Below are 20574 nucleotides of genomic sequence, written 5' to 3'. Positions count from 1 at the left end.
AAACAAGGCTTACGGTTCTCCTATTAACAGCCCTTGTATCGCACTTCACAGTCGAACGGAGCTTGTGGCAAATTTCAAGAACAAGCGCTTGGTTTGATCTTGCATACAGCCCTTACTCTGACGATCATTGGTATGATAAACAACTGACGTGGAGTACTACGGGCTCAGAAAAAACGTAACAGAACGGTACCGAAAAAAGGGCGAGCGTTTACACGTTAAAAAGAAGACAAAAATGTGGGTACGGAACCGTTTTTTATCGGTTCCGTTCCGAAAGGGTCCATAGCCGCCTATGGACCTTTTTAGGAACGGAACGGATAAGACTAGAACGGGTCAAGTACCGTTTACACGTCAAATTTTGTCGGAGCCGTTCGTCTTTTTATCCGAGCCGTTCCAATTTTTTCGGTCGTGTAAACGGCCCTTAAGTGTGGTTTTCCGCTGGCTGAGGAACGAATGAAGCGGAAAACGTATTTCTCACACACGGCGGGGAGTATGGGTTCGAGTGTGTGGGGGGTCTTCAGGTCACATGGCGTTTCAGGGTTCAGTTGTTTTTGTTGCCTTCCGCCATTGCCTGACCTGATTTTCGCTAAGCAGTTTTAGTATTCCTTTGTTCTGGTGTTGGCCGTTTTTTCTCTTGTTCGATGGCGAAGGAAAGTTCACGCACAAAATCTCGTGCTGTGAAAAGACTACAGCCGTACAACCGTAGTCCGAGCGGTCGGCCGAGAGATGGAAGAGATGCTGGAGCTGAACGCGGTGATTCGTCTCGTGATTCCCCATTCTCGTTCGCGATCACACTCTCACTCGCCGTCCGGTCCTCCAGAGTGGGCTAAAGAGCTTCTAAAACAACAGCAGGAAAACGCAGCCGAGCTTAAACGGCTTCAGGGCGAGTTGTCGAGTGCGAAATCACAAAAGAATCAACAGCCTCGTGCAGCGGATCCCGAGTTCCGTTTTGCCGGGAACAAGAAGCAGTATTTTCTCAACAGAGATGTGATGGATAAAATTGACGAGGCCCTGGAGGCTGACGACAACGAAGAACGTACGCGTAAACTTACGGAAGGTAAGGAGTTACTTGTGGAGCGGAACAAACATATTCTTCTTGCTGAGAAATATGGATGGGACACAGTCGCTTGTTACACCGCCGATCCGCTCGCCAGTGATTCAGATGACGAAAAGAAAATTCGAAAGGCTATAAAGGAGAGTAAACAATTGAGGGAGGAGAAGAAACGATATTCTTCTTCTAAAGTTGCGAAACCGAAAGGAGTGATTCCGCGTTCTTCGGATAGGAGGGTTATCCTCGACCGAAATAGTACGAGTGCGCTTTCGCCATTTGTGGCGGGAAAGCAGAATCAGTCCCGGGATGGGCGGTCTGTTTGTTTTCGTTGCTTCAAGCCGGGACACTTCGCTAGAGACTGCCGTGCCGCCAATGTTTTCAACGGAGCAGGATCAGCTGGACAAACCTCAAGCAATTACCAACAGCCAGCCCAGTAGTGTTCCGTTCTACGGGAATGATGATTTTTTATACGCGGGTGAAACGAGTATGGATTCCTCGCATATTACCAGTGAAAGTGTCGTATTTGAAAACGTTGTTCATAGTTGCGTTGTGGTTAAAGGCCGTTTACGTCAAAACATTGATTTTTGGCGTGGTATCGGAGCAAGTAGCTGGTTGCTGAAAGTCATTGGCGAAGGTTATTGTTTGCCGTTTGTTGATTTACCTTCGAAGAAGTTTTTTCGTAATCATGATAGTACGTTATGTAATATGGAGTTTGTGTCTTCTGAGATCTCTAAGTTGCTAATGTCAGGTGCTCTGATTGAGGTTAATGTTGGAGACTTGCTGGTGTGTAACCCACTGGGCGTCGCTACAAACAGTTCGGGAAAACGTAGGCTTATTGTGGACTTGCGTTATGTTAATCAACATCTCCGTTCTTGCAAGTTCAAATATGAGGACATACGCACTGCAGCTGATTTGTTCCATCAAGATGATTGGTTCTTCAAGTTTGACTACACCAGCGGTTATCACCATGTGGACATTTTTCCGGAGCACACTAAATTCCTCGGCTGCTCTTGGATGGTTAATGGCTCCCTTAAGTACTTCAAGTTTACTGTTCTTCCTTTTGGCCTTTCAGTGGGTCCCTTTGTCTTTACAAAAATCCAGAAGGCCCTTACAAAGCATTGGAGGAGTCAGGGCATTCGTATATTTACTTATTTGGATGATGGTGCCGGTGCGGATTCTGATTTTTATGAAGCGCAGAGGGTTTCGGATTTGGTACGACATGATGTGCAGCGTAGTGGGTTTGTGGCAAATGATGAGAAAAGCCAATGGGTGCCAGTGCAGTCAGGGGAGTTACTGGGTTATGTTTTGAATTTACGGATGGGGACTTTCCAAGTTCCGCAGAGGAGGGTGGATGCTTTTCTGCAAGTTCTACAGGATATTCTAGCTCATAGTTTTGTTGTGTCTGCCCGCAAGGTAGCACGGTTTACGGGGTTGCTGGCCTCTATGAGTTTGGCTTTGGGTCCAGTGGTACGCCTGTGGACGCGGAGTTTATATCGTGATATCCTGCACATAGTTACCTGGGACACCCCCTTTCGGTTATCTGCAGACGCACAGGGAGAAGTTCTTTTCTGGCAAAAGAATTTTCATAATGCTGGTGGTCCTATTTGGTCTCCTAGCCCAAAGCCTGAGGTTTTGACCTACTCGGATGCCAGTGATTCGGGCTGGGGGGGTTTTGCTGTACAACTCGGGGGACAGGCCGCAGTGGGGAACTGGTCAGCTGAAGAGAGTAAAATGAGCTCCACCTTCAGGGAACTTAGGGCTACTAGCCTTGTCTTGCAATCGTTTGCTCCTCAGCTGAGAGGGAAGGAGGTTCTGCACAGGACTGATAACAAAAACACTGAGATCATTCTTTCCGCGGGCAGCCGCAAAGCTGTCCTTCATAATGAGGCAGTGAACATCTTCAAGTTATGTCGGTCATTTGACATTCGTTTGGTTGTGGAATGGATCAGCAGAGATTTTAACAAGGAGGCTGATGAGTTATCACGGATTGAAGATTGTAATGATTATATGCTTGATCCTTTGTGGTTTGCTCGCTTGGATAGCTGTTGGGGCCCTCACACTATTGATCGTTTTGCCAGTGTGAAGACTAAGCAGCTGGACAGATTTTGTAGCCGATTCCTCAATCCTGATTGCGAAGCTGTTGATGCTTTTACTGTTTCATGGGCGGGAGATTTCAATTGGCTCTTTCCTCCACCGTACCTGGTGCCTCGTGTATTGCGCCATATGCATGAAGGACATGAAGATGGAACACTCCTGGTCCCAGAGTGGCATTCTGCGCCTTGGTGGCCCCTTCTCATCACCAAGCATGGTTCTTGGCGTAAGTTTGTGACAGCATCCCTGAGGATCCAACCTTATGAAGGTCTCTTCATTCCAGGGGCGGCAGCAAGCTGTGTTTTTACTGCAGGCGTGCCATCTTTTTGTTTGCTGGCGTTGAAGCTATGTTTTTGTGGTGCTCATGTCGTGTCTTAGCATCCTGAGAGTGTTACAACCTGTCTAGATTGATGAGAGGCCGCTCCTAGGAACTTCTCCAGCTTCAGGCTGTACTTGTTCATTGTACCTGCTTTACTCGTGTTACCATCCTGTTATGGGCATTTTTTCCTGGCATGTGTCATGTATTTTTTGTTGTACCTGCTGTTAGCAGTGTCGCAGCCTGTTATGGGCATTGTAGTTTTTTCTGGACTACTGTTATGGTTTCTCAGCCTGTTATGGGCTTGAGCTGTTGAGCTGTTATGGCTTTTCGTCTGTCATGGCCTGCGTTACAGTTGTAATGTTGTTGTCAGTTTGTGGCAATTACATTCTAAGATGATTGTGTCAGTGCAGATTCTGTTTTTTGTGGTTATTGATGGTTTCTGTTACATGGGTGTTGTCCTGCTTATGGAATTTTCTGTCATTGCTTGTGTTGCAGCGGTGCAGCCCATTTCGAGAGAGGTTACTCTTCCAGCAGAATTTGAGGCAGATCGTTTTGAAGACCCAGAGCTGAGGCGTTTGGCAAGTTTTTTACCAGCAGTGTTGGTGCAGGACAGAGCCACCTCGACAGCAGTAACCTATCTTCGTGCATACAAGTCCTGGAAGACATGGGCTGAGAAGCATAGTGCCTCTTATTTGCCAGCAGACTCTGTGGTGTTTACTCTATATATTGTGTCTCTTATCCAGCAGTCCCATTCAGTATCCTCAGTGAATACAGCAGTGTATGGTGTGAGTTGGGTCCATAAGAAAAGTGGCCACCGGGAACCAAGTGAGTATCCTATGGTGAAACAAGCAGTTGATGCTGCCCGGCGTATTCTTGCTCGTCCACCGAAGCGTAAGGAGCCTTTGTCTGCTGACTTGGTGCGAAGAGTTATCAGTCGCCTAGAGAAAGGTAGTCTTGCTGACATCCAATTGGCTGCATTGTTCTCCCTGGGGTTCTTTGGTTTTCTACGATGGGATGACCTACACCGTTTGAAAGTGGACAGTTTGCATTTTGAGGTGGCACATGTGGCCATCTTTCTGGAGAAGCGAAAGAACGATCAGTTTCGTGAGGGATCATGGGTTTTTATAGCCCGTAGCAGTACGCCCCCATGTCCAGTTGCGATCTTGGAGAAATTTTTATTTGTTGGAAACCATTCTAAAGCCTCACCATTGTTTCGGCGTGTGCAGAATACTAAGAGGGGAGTCTGTCTGAGGAAAGAGCTGATGTCTTACAGTCGGGCTAACGAGCTCATTAAGAAGGAGCTTCTCAAAGAAGGGTTTGACCCAGCTAAATTTGGAATTCACAGCCTGCGTTCGGGAGGGGCCTCAGCGGCTGCTGCTCTTGGTGTGCCGGACAGACTGTTTCAGAGACATGGAGGCTGGCGCAGTGAGAAAGCACGGAACAATTATGTAAAGGAGTCGCTGAGTTCACTTCTCCTTGTATCTAAGTCAATTTAGGGTTGACACTGACATTGTTTTTTGCAATGCCCCCTTTTTTCATCTCATTGTAGCTTGCGAGTTTTAAAGACATTGAACTTCTAGGAATGGTGTTTTTAATTCTGCGCTCTTTGCGTTGTGCTGTTGCATAGGCGGCTTGGCATGGCTCCCAGTTGTGTGTGAGAAGTGTGGTTTTCCGCTGGCTGAGGAACGAATGAAGCGGAAAACGTATTTCTCACACACGGTGGGGAGTATGGGTTCGAGTGTGTGGGGGGTCTTCAGGTCACATGGCGTTTCAGGGTTCAGTTGTTTTTGTTGCCTTCCGCCATTGCCTGACCTGCCCCGCCCACCCGCCCTGCATGGTTTTTGAGTTTTTTGTAGGTATCTAGGCTTAATTTCAGCCGTTGCTGCTCTCTTTTTTGTGCTGTAATGCCATTGATTTGTGCTGTTGATGTAATAAAGGTCAGGTTGCTGCATAGGCGGCTTGGCATGGCTCCCAGTTGTGTGTGAGAAATCATTGTTGATTACTAAGCGTAAACCAACAAAAATACCCACAGAACCATGTTTCAGATACAACATTCAACATGGTAAACACTGCAGGCACTAATAAATTTGTTCACCTCAAATCCAGTTCTCTTGGGAGCCATTATTTGGATCACAATCAAAATTCCCCCTTTCCAAAATTCCCCCTTTCGGGGAAATGTCAGGGAATTTCTGGGAATTTGTACTTTCCATGAAAAGTCAGGAAATTTTATTTTTTTGGCTCATTTGCCAAGTCCTAGGTTTTGTAAAAACATTTTGTCTTACCTCTCAATGGCTCTTAATATGTGTGCATGCACAATTCCACAGGTATTCGAAAGCCATACATTTATGAATTCAGTCGGCTCACCCTTCAAAATACAGTGATGTCCAAGAGAAAGCTGACCCATCTTGTAGATCAGGGCTACGTAGATGGATGGTAAGTAGTAATTCCCCTTTTTACATCCTCAGTGCTGCTAGCCCTTATTTGATCCAAGACTGCTCATAGTTTGCTGTGCAACAGATTCCAAAATTTTCACAACAAGGACCAGGTGTTATTCTAGAAATTAGGAAGTTTTATTAAGAAGCCATCACGGCGACGGCAATGAGAATGCCACAAAACGATATTATAATTATTATTATTATTATTATTATTATTATTATTATTATTATTATTATTATTATTATTATTATTATTATTATTATTATAAATTTTGGTACATTTCGCCACCACACTCGGCCAAGCAACAACATGAAATGACCAAATTCAAGGTTTTGTGGAGAATAACGCTAATACGTCATGATGGTAATTTTTTCAGTCTCTGTCTCATCTTGAACGCTGTTCTCATCTATTCTGTTACTGGATAGCTCAGCTACATCGACCAAGTTGAATGAATTGGAATAATCGTGAAGTAGTACAAGAAACGCGAACTTATATTTTCAAGAGACGTTTTCGTTAGCACCGCCATCTTGGTCTCTTAAAGTCTTTATTGGCTTTTGAGGGTCCATTAGGCCCCCTTTGGACATTTTTGGGGGGCTTTTTCCATGAAAAGGAACCCAAAACAGCCCAGCTTCTGAGACAGAACGCAAGAGTTAATGATAAATTGGTGCCCTAAAATTAATTATGTGATCAGGAACTTTTTACGAGCTGCTTTCAAAATACATGTAGATTTAATTTGTAGTCTAGCATTTCCAGTAATGTTTTTCAGAATGATTTCAAACCAATATAATCATGCCTGCAAATGGCATTCAACTGTCAAACGTCCATGTGATAGGAACATAACAAACCTTGTAGTTTTTATTTGCCGATTTATATGAATGGCTGAGAGCATAACCAGCTTGAGTTAAATTTTAGGCCTTTTTTTTTTTTTGCTTAAACGTTTCCCCATTTCTGCGTGCAGCCTTCAATTTAGCCAGAGAACATTACTCTGCTTAGTTTTTGAGAAAAACAAGGCCAAAATATCGAGCCAGCAAAATTCAACATAAGTTGGTTCATATGCTGCCCGCTTTAGGAACCGCCTTTTCTTCATTTCTGCTTATTACTCGTAGTAACGAAATAAGGCTTTCCAAGCCGGTTTGTTTTTCTGTTGTGTTAGAATAGTCGTATCCTGACTTTTTGATTCCCTGGTTATGGCTTGTTTGCTGAAGCAGAAGGTCGTCAACATTTCTGTGCAATAGGCCTTATCACGGTTTTCGACGCCATTTTGACGAGTAGGCAAACAGGCTTGAAATAACAGTGTTTGTATGGAAATCCGATGTCAAATAGTTTTCATAAAACATCGCTTCTGAAAAATTCATGAATTGGAAACTTTTAGCACTAGGAAAAGGATTTTAAGAAAAAAATGGAGGGATGTAGCTGTGCCAGAAAGCGTCCAGCCGTGTTTTGATTTTTTCCGTACGTTTGTCTGTAAAGCGAACCAACCGTGAAATGCTCTAAAATAGCTCGCGGGAAAAAAAATACAGGGAAATGTATGGAAAGTTCAAAACACGACTGGACGCTTTCTGGCACAGCTACATCCCTCTAAGTTTTTTCTTAAAATCCTTTTCCTAGTGCCAAAAGTTTCCAATTCATGAATTTTTCCGAAGCGATGTTTTATGAAAATTATTGACATCGGATTTCCATACAAACACTGTTATTTCGAGCCTGTTTGCCTATCCGTCAAAATGGCGTCGAAAACCGTTCGCATCACATTTTGCCGACAGAGGAACATTTGTAATATTAACGTAAAGTTTGGTAAAAAATGCACATGACACATGACAGCGGCCTAGACAGCGGAGACATATATAATTCACAAGGTACTGGGGAAAATGAATAAAGGTATTGGAGTGTTTTAGACGACGTAAAAATGTAACAAGGTAGCGGAGAAATATACGTTGCTTAGTTGCAGCAATTTCGACCACGTAATAACGTAACAAGGTAACAGCGGAGAAATATACGTTGCAGCAATTTAGACCATGTAATAACGTAACGAGGGAACAGCGGAGAAATATACGTTGCCGCAATTTAGACCATGTAATAACGTAACAAGGTAACAGCGGAGAAATATACGTTGCAGCAATTTAGACCATGTAATAACGTAACAAGGTAACAGCGGAGAAATATACATCACAGCGTTTTAGACCATGTAATAACGGAACAAGGTACTGACGAAAAATGAATAAAAGTATTGGAGTGTTTCTCAGTGCTTCATTTTTATTTGCGGCAATCCTGCAACGCCACAATTTAGAATATATGCCAAAGGACAGTTGCTCAGAGCAACAGCAGTGTGGAACACGCTTGCATTGAGGCCTAACTAGAATTCATACACTAACATGACTGTAAGTAAGTGCTAAGGGTTCCTTTCTCTATGAATCGCACTCAGTTGGCCAAAAATGATTGTTAACTTGAGCCGAGAAGAGAACGGAGAGTAAAATGCCTGTTACCAATTCATTCTGTGCGCACTTCAATTGCCTGAGTGAAAGTTTACATGGCAACAAGATAAAATTCAAGGGGAAAAGGGGTTTTATGATCTGGAAAGGACCTTGTACAACTGCCTGATGAAACTTGTGTGAATTGAATATAACAACATGAAACAAGAGCCGGTCTGTACTTCATGATCATACATGTAAGTTTTGGCAAGGATTGAATGCAGCTAGAGATAAAATTGCAAAATCTACAAATTTTTGCCCAAAAAAATTGGCAACCTTTACGAAGGTTTACAACAGAAAGTCCATTGAAGTAAACTTAAGGAATATTATTCAGAAAGTCCCTTTCTTCTAAGTTATATTGCACAGAAGTAGACAAGGACTAAGAAACCTGCGGTAATTACAAATTTAATGAATTTTCATTACGGTGCAGTTTTCACAACATTCGCAGTTCTCGTCAACTCATTAACTGTGAAAACTATGAAAATGTGGAGAAATCATAACTTTGTACGTGCATTCATTCCCGCACATACACTGTAATTGGCCATGCTTGTTTCAAACAAAGGGATTGTGCATTTTGAGAGCCGCAATATACCTACTGAGATTTGATTACCACTCTCAGGGCTAGTGTATTCATATTTTGACGTTTACCTTTCTATTATTAATTATTTTGTAGCATGCGAAATGATATGGAAGCTTCAGTTTTCTTCAGTTGATTTCCTGTTTTCTTGTAATTATTAGGGATGATCCTAGATTCCCAACGGTTCGTGGAGTTCTGAGGCGCGGCATGACTGTTGAGGGATTGAGGGAGTTCATTGTGTTACAGGTGAGATAAACACTCAAACATCAGTACAACAACAACAACAACACATCCTATCTGATTTAATTAAAGCATGAAAATACTTGTGGGGTCGTGTAAACTATGAGGTAAAAACTACAAGATAAAAAATTAAAATAAAAACGCATTTCAAATGTTACGTGAAATTTAGAAGTAAGAGAACTGGATTAAAAGATAAAATGAAATTTGTGTATTGAATATGAAAACCTAATAACATTTGTAAACGGTGTAATATCTGGGAGTGATTGCACAGACTGGACGTCTAAGTCAATGTCTTAAAAGGTTACAAGTCCTTTTTTACCTTAAAAGTAAAATCCAGTAGCAGCCAATTCCATACTGTTTGAGTCAGTTAAGCCTGTGAGCCTTTCATAATTATTTCAGAAGCTTTTATAGTGTTTATGTGTATTTGTATAAATTTCCACTTAGGGCTCGTCAAAAGCAAATGTACACATGGAATGGGATAAAATTTGGGCTCTCAACAAAAAGGTTTGTAAGCAACTGGAATGTTACACTTGTATGTACTTCACTCGTTGTTTTGCAGCGTTTCGTTGAATTGGGTTAAAGAAATGCTTTCCTTCTTACCAGAGACATGTCCAGAAAGATAAAAGGAGGTGTCATTAGTTTATGTGGTGAATCAAAATTGTCCATCTTGTCCTGCGTAACGGACTGAAAGATCAGGAGCACCCGACGAAACATTTTTGCAAAATACTTAAAACAAAATGTCTCCTGTGTTCCGAGATCGTTTTGTGTCATTTTAAAGACATATTTGTGTAAGCTAATGCAGTTTGTCTTTGACCTGCTTGGATGCTTTAGTTGAAAATTTAAGCTGCAGAAAGTTTTAGGAAACAGAATTTCATTCCCCGAATTTACTAGCTGTTGTTGATTTCAGTTACGAAAATGCTAGCTCATTTTTTTCACATTAACGACACATTTGCCCCTTTGAAAACTAAAGGAATTAGTTTTCCATTGTAACGAAATTTTACTGAAGAAAACTTTAGGTTTTCTTTACGACTAAACTAAATCTAAATTTCTGAGGCAATAGACCCTTATCACATGGCGGCCATGTTGAGTCTTGGGGGAATAAAAAGCTTTGTTTTCGCACGGCAAGACTCGGCCAGACGCGAATTCAGTGCGAGGCTTGCCGTGCAAAAACGAAGCTTTTATTCTCCTGAGACTCAACATGGCCGCCGTGTGATAAAGGTCTATTATGGCCTTCCGAACAGACATCCACCGAAATGAACCGTCGGGTGCCCCTGTTAAACAGTTCACGCCAGAAAGAAAAGTCACATACAGTGATGAATCCTTGTACTAGTTAAGTTATTTCAAATAAGAAAAAAGGTTAATTTTTGTTTTCAAATCTGAAATAATTGTCCCTTTACGTCCTCATGGTTACTTTTTATTAAAGTTGGTATTTTGTATCTTATTTTTTTACCTGTGGTTTTCTCAGGTCATCGATCCCGTAGCTCCAAGGTACACAGCTCTTCAAAAAGACGAGATGGTTCCTATCTTCATTCCTGAAGCCAAAGAAGAAATGAAAGAATGCCCTTTGCACCCCAAGGTTTGTTTCATGTATTGATCAGAAAATATTAATTTGCATGTCATCCACTGAAATCATTCCTTACCAGTATTATTCATAAACATAACATGCTTGATTCACTGCTGACGTGTTTTTGTTAGTTTGCCCATTTCTAGGGCATAATAGTTACATACTCGCACTTTTTATTGGCTAAAATGTTAAAACCTTCTATTTTTCACCTGAAAAATAGAGCTGCGTACATGCACAGTCAATTCCCTTTATTGCGGCCATTCTCTGTACCGCGAGTTAATGTCCTTAATAGCGAGAGTCCATAATAGCGGGAATTTATTTCAGTCAAACGTCTGTAAGCTATTTTTGCTTGGGATTTAGCTGTTTTCCGTATTGTTAAACTCTAAGCCAATGTCAACACAACACTCAAAGGGAACTATGGTCAGTGTGTGGAATTGATACTTACCCAAAAGTGTGGTAGGGAGGGAGGGAAAAGCAAGCAAGCTAGCAGAGCAAACTCCAGCAAAAGCACATGGCAAAACCCCTGCAGACCTCCCTGGACCCGCCCCCCCCCCCCACCTGATCCTGGTGAAATGGCAGCATTGGCTTGATTTTGAACTTTGCCTAAATTTCATTTAGCCTCATTCGGGGTGTCCATAAAGCCAGAGTTGATTGTATTTAGTTTTGTTAAGCAACGAAGCAGTTCAGCTGCAATGAAAACAAGAGGCACGCTGTCCAATCCTTCATAAAACAAATGGTGTGATTTGAAACAACTTTTTCAGTTGTGGGAAATCTAATTCGCCTTCACACTCTTATAAAACGTGCGATTATAGTGAACACTGTGATAACAGATGAATTTTGCTCTAGAACGATATTTGCTTTTGCCACACATCTAAAACTCTTGGAACCGATATGGTCAAGCTGGACGGGAGCATGAGGGTATACTAGCTTCTTGAATGCCTTATCTGTTCACCTTTTAACTTTGAAGGGGGCTGGGTTCGTAAATTGTACTCTTTAGTTTATTTTCGATGTTAAAGGTAAAATTAAATTTTCTCTGTTCACTGTGCAGAATCCCAGCATTGGTAACAAAGACGTTTGGTATTCACCTAAAGTGTTTATAGAAGGAGCAGATGCTGGCACGCTGTCTGAAGGTGAAATGGTCACGCTAATAAACTGGGGCAATGTCAAGATCACAAAGATCAATAAGTAAGTTCTATGTTCCTTACAAAAGCGTCCGTACTCATGATTGGAAGAAGTACTGAGAAAATGAACAGAACCACGTGAGTGTACCACTAAACAGCTTTTGTTTAAATGGTGAAGTCATACCAGCGTAATAAACAGCACCACAGGAAAGTACTGCTTAGTAGCTTTCATTTGAATGGTCACACTATAGGATTTCATGCACAGCCTCAAAAGTTCGAACCACCTCGCACAGCATAATAAAAAGCACCACGGGAAAGTACTGCTCAGTTGCTTTCATTTGAATGGTCACACTTTAGGATTTCGTCCACAGACTCAAAAGTTAGAACCACCTCGTACAGCATAATAAACAACACCACAGGAAAGCACTGCTCAGTAGCTTTCATTTGAATGGTCACACTTAAGGATTTCCTCCACAGACTCAGAAGTTAGAATCACCTTGTACAGCATAATAAACAGCACCACAGGAAAGTACTGCTCAGTAGCTTTCATTTGAATGGTCATACTTTAGGATTTCATCCACAGATTTAAAAGTTAAAACCATCTTATGTGTACAGCATAACAAGCAGCATCACAGGAAAGTAATGCTTGATGCCTTTAATCAGACTTACATTTAAAAGTTCGCAGCATCATTGACTCAAGGTCCGACTTTCTTGAAACATTGTGTGATGACAAGTTTTACTTCTGGTATTTTTTTCATAGGAACCCCTCGGGAGGTGTAAAATCATTGGAAGCTGAACTACACCTCGATAACAAGGTACGACAGAATCTTAATAATGCTACGTTCCAACTGCTCCCTGCTGAGGTTGCCTGGTTACGCGCCACCATATTGCACTTTATATTCACGTAATGAGCCAAAGTGTAAAACTTGACGGTGGCATTATCACGTTCGCCGACACGTTTGACCCAGTTAATAAGGCTTGAACGAACTAAGATATGTTGAGATGTAATCAGATCAACCTCGGATCTTCTTCGGTCGCCTTCGGCAATACGTGAAATTTTTCGACGAATGATCGAGAATGTTCTTAGGACAATTTTCGGAAGATGTTTACGAAGACGTTAGAGCATATTGCTAATTACTCCCTAATTAAATTAGTGTTGTGTGTGCAAATAAAGGAATTAGTTGGTTTGAGAGAGAACATTTTTACTGTGTTCAACTCGATATCTCAGTCACAAGCTATTTCTCGTCCCTTCCTGTGAATTCTATAAACCAACTAAAGCCACTCCCTGTGACACTCTGTGTAGGATTACAAGAAGACCACCAAATTGACGTGGATCGCAGAGACCCCCAAAGCACCGCTGCTCCCAACGATTGCCGTCCAGTTTGATGACGTTATTACCAAGCCTGTGATCACTAAAAATGACAACTTCAAGGATTACATCAACAAGGATTCCAAGGTGAAATATCATCATTTATTTCCCCTGTTTATGTTGATAACAGACTTGGTGGGAAATAAGTGGTCCTTTAAGATGCACCATAACCCAACTACTTATTTAGCCTCCCTCGCAGGCGCTCTTTTGATTCGTCACGCAATCTTTAGTCACTAACGTTGGGAGGAAAGATCGCGTGACGAGCCAAAAGAGCGCCTGCGAGGGAAGTTACTACTCATTGGAAAGTCTTGTCAGATCTCAGTACCAAAATTAACCAAGTTTAAAATTGGAAAAAATAAAAAGGTTCTTTGCTGGCAAAGAATTGAAGGATAACCAACACTACAGTTAAGGCCTTATTTTAATAGCTTTGGTTGTCAGACGACAACGACAACGACAACAAACAGCGCCACAGATTTCATCCACAGACGTAAAAGTTAACACCACCTTGTATAGACTAATAAACAGTGCTACAGTAAAGTACTGCTTAGTAGCTTTCATCTTTAGACTCAATAAATAAAAGTGTTTATTCTGTGTTATTGGTTTGAATCTCATTGTCTTTTTTTACTGCTGGATAGAGGGGTGGCTTTGCAATAAAGACACCATCTTTTGAGGTTGAGGGAGGGGGGGTGCAGGCAGGGACCCGTCTATTTTGTGGTTTGGTGGGTCCTGGTCGAGTATAGTAGTTTTGACCACTTCCCTAAAATAAAGCCTGAATTTTACGTCTGCTTAGAATAGATCATTCTAACAGTTTTTGTTTTTTTGGTATCACAAAGCATGAAACAGTAATGGCCGGAGATCCTGCAATGGCATCACTGAAGAAGGGAGATATAATCCAACTCCAGCGACGAGGCTACTTCATCTGTGACCAAGCTTACGAACCTCCAAGGTAGAGAGACTGAATTGCTTCTTTCCAAGTCGTGAAAATACAGATTTTTATTAGAGGTCTTTAGCGGGCTTTTCAGCTGAGTGTCGTAAAACCAAAATCAACGTCATCTCTTTAACCAATAACAGAAAACGCAGGCAATACTTTGAACCAATCAGAACTCGAAAGAAGTACAGGCAAATGGCATTAAGCGTAGAAAAACGCGTGCGAACAAGTTACGATGAGAAAGCGGCCAGTTTACACGCTACGACTTATATTTTGACATCCGATTTAGATTTTGAATTTTCATTGACGTTGCGGTTTCTCTGAGTATGTCGGACCGACTTGACAAAGATTTTCTGAATCGGACCGATTTTCATTTCACGAATCGCCGTAAATCGGGTGTCAAAATACACGATTCGCGCCGACAAATCAGTTTGATAAATCATGGCGTAGTCTGTTACAGGCGTTCAAATAGTGGAGGGCAGCGCGAAGAAAACTGCAACCGGACTAAAGACGAGGAGAAAGATTGCGAGCGGGAAAAGACAGGAAGAGACTGAAGAGTATCCTGATTTTCTTCGCGTGGCTCTCCACTGTGGAACAGGCTTATCTTAGCGTGGAAACAGGCCTTTATAAATTATGGCGAGAACGAAAGCAAAATCAAAGTAACTATGAAACTGCTTCCGATAACCAATTGAGGACTTTTCGCAAAGTGACAACCACGCGGGAAACGAACATATTGCCATCCCGGATGTCTACAAAACCCTCATGTAAACACGCGCGGCTGCCGTTCGTTGTGTTTTGCTGGCGTAGCGCGTGCAGAACTGTGAACCGTTACTGATGAAGGCCGAAGTTGTTTGGCCGAAACGTCTTTGATGCTTAATTAACGTTGTTTCTAACGTTAACAATAGTCAGTGCCAAACAAAAACAAAAAAAAAAAATTTAGTTTTGAACTTTTCTGTCTGTCTCTGTGTTGTTTGTAGTCGTTACACAGGCCGTGAAAGTCCCGTGATTTTGTTCTCTGTCCCGGATGGCCACACAAAGCCGTCACCAACTGCAGGCTCCAAAGCAAAGGTGAGTCAGTTTAAGTGTTGCGTGACAGAAAATTGTTACGTGATTCAGTTTGAACACACTTCCGTGACTAGTCTTGTGTGTTTCACTTCTTAGTATGAACTGTCGGCCGTCCTCTTACCCAACCCACCATGGGCGCGCGCAGTAGTTTAGACCTCGAACGGTTCCGAAGAACTTGCGAGCGAAAATCGCGTCCGCTTGGAAAAGAGACACGCGAGCGAGGAGCTGTTTTGTCATCTGCGCGTCCCTTTTCCACGCGTGAGAAGTTTTCACACGCCCTCGCCTGTACCTCTCGGGCTGAAGTTGCTCATGTATAGCGTTTTTAGGGCCTGTGTTTTCAGTCGGCTTTCCGGGCTCCCAACTTCTTATACTAGCATCTTGGCAAACGGAGCAGCCTGCTTACCCGTATAAGGTAGGTATGACCCGAGATGTCGGTAATGTGAGTACACAGGCCTTTAGCAGAGAAACCTTGCACCACGTTCGGCGCAGTTGTTTGAAAGCCGATTAGCGCTAACCCCATGTTAAAAATGACTACCCGCAAACCTAGCCCTCTATAGTAAATAAAGCTTAATGAAACCATTTATCGATTAAAATATCTTATAAATTACAAAATAATGTAAGGATAGGAAGAAAAATATACAAGTAAAATTAGACGGAAAAATTAATGCAACAAAAAATGCAAAAGGAAGGATGCAACCACGGAATTATGGCTCACAATAACTTAGCGCCGGCACTGTTGATCAGCTTGCTTTGTACTGAATCTGTTGCTACATGTACATGTATATGGATGTTTTGAAATAAAATTGCTGAATGTACTGGCTGTACATGTTTTGTCTTGCGTCTTGTCCCGTCCTTTCTCGAGGTGTGATTCTCTATCTCATTCCGGTGATTTTGGTGTGGTTTTGTCAGAAACGCAAACAAATGTATTCGTTCGAACCGGGTATAACTGATTCGAACGATCTTTAATTACTTGGATAATAGTAGACCAACTCAAAATGTTGACACTTTTGTACATTAAGAAACTGGGCCTTAACCCTCACAAACAGGAAAACTCGTCTTTTGTAAGGCAAATTTTGTCTTTACATTGATCAAGGAGCTTGTATCTGTCCCTTTTGTATTAGCCTTGTGTTTAAAGGACTTTAAATTGCTTATCTACGCTTAAGGTGTACTTCTAGTACGAGAAATCTCGCTCGATATGAGAGGAGAACCACCGAAACAAACAAACAAACACACAAAACTGTTCGAGAAAACTCAAGAAGTTGTTTCTGGATAAAAGGGGGATGGCATCTGAAGAAAGTGTGGTATTTCGTCGGTGGGGGAGTAAAAAAAAAGTGTTTGGCTTATCAAGATCAAACAATATACAGAGGATTTAACTTGGATATCCGCCCGATACAGAGCATTTATACGGAAAGAACTTCGATATAGGTAACTTCCGGTACGTTTTCAAGCAGGCTTTGTCAATTTCCGGTTTTGACCTATAGAGTCTGGACTCTAGTGTTTTGTCGTCCCACGTGTACAACCTTTTCTCCGAGCGGCCGCAGGAGTTTCGCAGATATTGAGGTATTTTAAAACTATTTATTCGATTTTCTTAAAATTATGGATAGTTCTTGAGTTTGGCCAATTATTAGTGAAGTGAAAGGTCTCATTTTGTCGCAAAAAGTCGCCTTCAGTTGCTTTCTTTCTGAGCACAAATCGCTTGAAGATTTCTTCCGATATTCCGGCGGAAGTAAGCTTATTTTAAACCGAAACTATCTATTTATGATTTCACTTGATCTCAACGAGGCTAACCTACCGGGCATTATGTTTGTTGTAATTGCCTCGTCAACTCAAAGAATTTTGATAGATCTTTTCAGATTTGTTGACGAATCGTGTTTGGTCGCGTGCGCGGGGTTATTAAATGGTTTCTCTGTTTTAATTTATTTAATTTTTTTTTGCCTACCTCAAAATCTTGAATTTTGTTTTATTGTGAACGGCAATTTTAAAGTCTGGTTGAAATCGGTCGCTGGAATGTTGACTACCTCGTTCGCACTTATGGAAAAGTGGCATTTCACAATTTGAAGTTGAAGTTGTGTAACTTAATAATTTAGCAGATGTACAACATTGAAAACAAACAGGGCTTCTTTCTTTTTGAAAAAAATCCTAACTCGCCTTGTTTAGTGCGTTAGACATTATATTTTGGTCACATGAATTTATTTGTCTATGTATGACAATTTGGGGTTTTTTTTAATAAGGCAAAGTATACTTTGTCATCATCTTTGAATTCAAATTAAATAAGACTTTTTGAACAGATATTCCACCTCTGCTTACTTACCACCAACCAGTCAGCTCAGTTCCAAGGGTGAGCACCGGACTAACGTGTGGGATGTCACAGGTTCAAACCCCAGCTGGACCAACACTCAGGGTCTTAAAACAATTGAGGAAAAAGTTCTACCTTTCTAATGACATTTGCAAATGTTGACTTTCTAGTCTTTCGGATAAGGGCAATAAGCTGTAGGTCCCATTTCACAACGCTTGTTACGCAGGATGACGTAGTCAGCCAGTGTCTTAAATTCGGTAGCGCATTCCTTTCGTATTCTTGGGAGTCAAAAATTGCGTTGTTTTTTTAACTTGCCCGTATCCCGTGCCCGTCCCGAAAAAATTGTGTGATTTTTATTGGCTGCAACTTCAAATCACGTGCGAGTCAGGTTGGATTGCACCATAAATGTTCATTTCACCAGAAATTTGCATAATTTTGTTGATGACGTCACTGATGCATGACATGGCACTTTCCGCAGTAAAAGCAGTAAATCGAAAGAATAACTTCCAAGAAGCACTCGACATTTAACACGGTGGAAATCGGATAGTTCCTGGCAAAGGAATCATGCTTTGTTTGACAGTTAAAGAACCACGATGAGACTGAGATGAGGTCATTTATAAGCTTACGTTATCGTAATCACTTATGGATTTCCGGTACAACTACAAGGGAAACAACATAACGCGATCATCTTGACTCAAACTATTCCATCAGCAAGGATAGTTTTTTTTAATCTGTGAAGCATACAATATTTATTGGAATAAGTGAATCAGTGTCACGCGTAAATGCCAGTATAGGCATCTTGTTCCTAGTAATCTGTGGGAGGTTAAAGAACCCACACACTGCTTGAAAAGAGTAGGCTACGTAACTCGGGGGGGGGGGGGGGGGAGGGGAGTAGGTAAGATTGACTGATAGCGCCTGCCAGTTATGCTTTTACATGCTGACGTCCGATCTCAACCCACAGAAGAATTGTGGAGAATGCAATTATATTACTGTTACTCCTGACTGATCCTTGAAGGAAAGTAGTGTGTGGAAAAATGGGAATGGAAAGTAATTTTTGATCCATTTTGTTTCATGCAAGAACCCTCAGGAGTCTGGAGGCCACAAGAAAAGCGAGAGTAAGAAGAAAGAGAAAGGAAGTAAAAACAGTAGCCAGCCAGCCATGAATGGAACGGACACTGCAAAACCAGCGCCACCACCCGAGCAAGTGGAGAAACTAAAAGGAGAAATCACTGTGCAGGGTGATAAAGTTCGCAATCTCAAAACCTCTGGAGCTGCCAAGGTATTAAACTTGCACTGTATTGCATTTTGAAATGTGTAGCAGGCTTGAAAAAGAAACTTGAATAAATGAGACATTTAAAAGGCACACCAGGGACATAGGAAAAAACATTTCAAGTTGTTTTTTTCCTGTTATGACATGATGATAACAGCATCTGGTTTTATTGCTAGTTTTTATTTGTCTTTGCATTCGAACAATTCTCAGAGACAAGTAAGTGTAACACATCCCTGTCCCCTTAAGCAGTTTGTATTAGTAAGTCTCTGTGCAATTTACAGCATGGAAGTAAATCATATTTATAGGGCTAAAATCACATTCTTCCCTTTAAAACCCCCCCAATGTAAACAGAAGAGGGCTTGCCCTTATCAAAAGTGACTCATACCTGGATTGTTCAGAATATTTTTTTTTTTTGGTTATCTACAGCTGTAGTTTGTTCCTTTTTCCTTCTCTGTTTTGTTCCAGGTTATGGCAATATATGATAAATTTCAAATGTAATTAAGACTACAGATTTATTGATCACAACATCAACACCATGTGTGGTGTTGATCTCCTTTCCTCCCTTCCCCCTGTCCCCCTCCTCTCTTCTCGATCGTGCGATCAGCTTAAAATTATTGAAAATGTCAATAAGCTAATACAAAATTTTCTTTTTCTAAAGGAAGAGGTTGATGCGGCAGTGGCTGAACTCCTAAAACTGAAGGCAGAATATAAAAACCTGACAGGAGAGGATGTCGCTGGTGGTGGAAAAGGAAAGAAAGACAAAAAGAAGGAAGCTGCCAGCAAAAATGACAAACAAGATACCAAACCTTCAAAGAAACAGGAGAAAGCAGCACAGCCTGCAAAGGTGGAAAATGGTGACGTGGACAGTACAGGGAAGAAGGTCACCAGGTATGTGAATATCAGGTTTATATTATTTGATTGTATTCAAGTCTTCCCTCTAACCTTTTCACTGCCATGATCCTAATCATACCTGCCAACCCCCGGAGTACTTTACATGTCATTAGGTCCTACAGAAAAAAAAGGCGTTATACAATTTGAATTTTCCCAACAGCTCTCAGTTCGAACAGCATTTACCTACCATGTATTGTGCAATTTGATTGGTTTATTTCTGACCAATGACAATACTCGTTCAATATTTATAACTTTTATTTCTCTGTTTTACGTTTTCTGATCGAGAGCAGCTCAAATAAGCTAACTTTTCCTTGGAGACATTTACAAAATAACGAAATTAATGCAAATGTCTGAAAAAGGCCAGGGTAGGTGTTTTCCGGGAGATTTCGTACTCTTACCAGGAGACCGGGAGATTTGATGAAAAACTTGGAGACTCCCGGTAAAATCGGGATAGTTGGCAGGTCTGTAAATGTTAATTCTCCTGACTGACTGACAAACATATTTTTTAAAGTTAGTTCACAGAATTTGGTGTTACACCAAACAGTATCATCTAGTTGATGAATTTCTTTATTCTCATCACCTGTCTGATTGACAATGTATTGATAACGTAAGGAGAAATTACACTTGATCACTCCTGGAAGTAAAAGGGTCAAGTACCAGGGAGCCTTTCTTTATTCTGGGTCTCGCCCGCTCATAATGTTATTTTCCTTTATGAATAGAGGCTAAATTCATAAAGTCACAAAAATTAATTTTATGTAATCATGGGGTTCGCCGAGATATTCTGAAAGAGCATGATCCTTTCCAAGCATCATAATTTTAAAAAATCCCACAATATCAAAAATTCAAGTATTTTATGAAGTTATATAATTTATGTCTTGAATGGTTTTGCACCTG

The 20574-nt window shown here is 41.4% G+C and overlaps 3 protein-coding genes across 3 annotated transcripts in view; all 3 read left to right on the top strand.

Annotated features, from left to right (window-relative positions):
• The window catches only part of LOC146452955 (bifunctional glutamate/proline--tRNA ligase-like), a 44476-nt gene that overhangs the window by 11243 nt on the left and 12659 nt on the right, over nt 1-20574 (top strand). The window contains exons 10-20 of the mRNA XM_085097218.1: nt 5783-5891; nt 9098-9182; nt 9621-9680; nt 10642-10752; nt 11789-11925; nt 12622-12676; nt 13165-13317; nt 14064-14176; nt 15136-15226; nt 18598-18798; nt 19448-19677. Of these exons, the coding sequence (XP_084953344.1) occupies nt 5783-5891; nt 9098-9182; nt 9621-9680; nt 10642-10752; nt 11789-11925; nt 12622-12676; nt 13165-13317; nt 14064-14176; nt 15136-15226; nt 18598-18798; nt 19448-19677 (1345 nt within the window). The remainder of the gene's footprint in view (nt 1-5782; nt 5892-9097; nt 9183-9620; nt 9681-10641; nt 10753-11788; nt 11926-12621; nt 12677-13164; nt 13318-14063; nt 14177-15135; nt 15227-18597; nt 18799-19447; nt 19678-20574) is intronic.
• Nucleotides 1216-3517, top strand: LOC146452957 (uncharacterized). The gene has a single exon (XM_085097215.1). The coding sequence runs from the start codon at nt 1355-1357 to the stop codon at nt 3515-3517; it is 2163 nt and encodes a 720-aa protein (XP_084953341.1). The 5' UTR covers nt 1216-1354.
• Nucleotides 3836-5182, top strand: LOC146452956 (uncharacterized). Its single transcript, XM_085097216.1, has one exon. The coding sequence runs from the start codon at nt 3851-3853 to the stop codon at nt 4952-4954; it is 1104 nt and encodes a 367-aa protein (XP_084953342.1). The 5' UTR covers nt 3836-3850; the 3' UTR covers nt 4955-5182.

The sequence above is a fragment of the Pavona decussata genome, unplaced genomic scaffold, assembly GCF_977016875.1.
Source record: "Pavona decussata unplaced genomic scaffold, jaPavDecu1.1 SCAFFOLD_361, whole genome shotgun sequence".
In the NCBI taxonomy this organism is placed as follows: Eukaryota; Metazoa; Cnidaria; class Anthozoa; order Scleractinia; family Agariciidae; genus Pavona; species Pavona decussata.
This window is presented reverse-complemented; position numbering and strand designations above follow the sequence as displayed.

Excerpts from the sequence above, each read along its gene's own strand:
- LOC146452957 (XM_085097215.1), top strand. The coding sequence starts at position 1,355 with ATGGGCGGTCTGTTTGTTTTCGTTGCTTCAAGCCGGGACACTTCGCTA.
- LOC146452956 (XM_085097216.1), top strand. The coding sequence starts at position 3,851 with ATGATTGTGTCAGTGCAGATTCTGTTTTTTGTGGTTATTGATGGTTTC.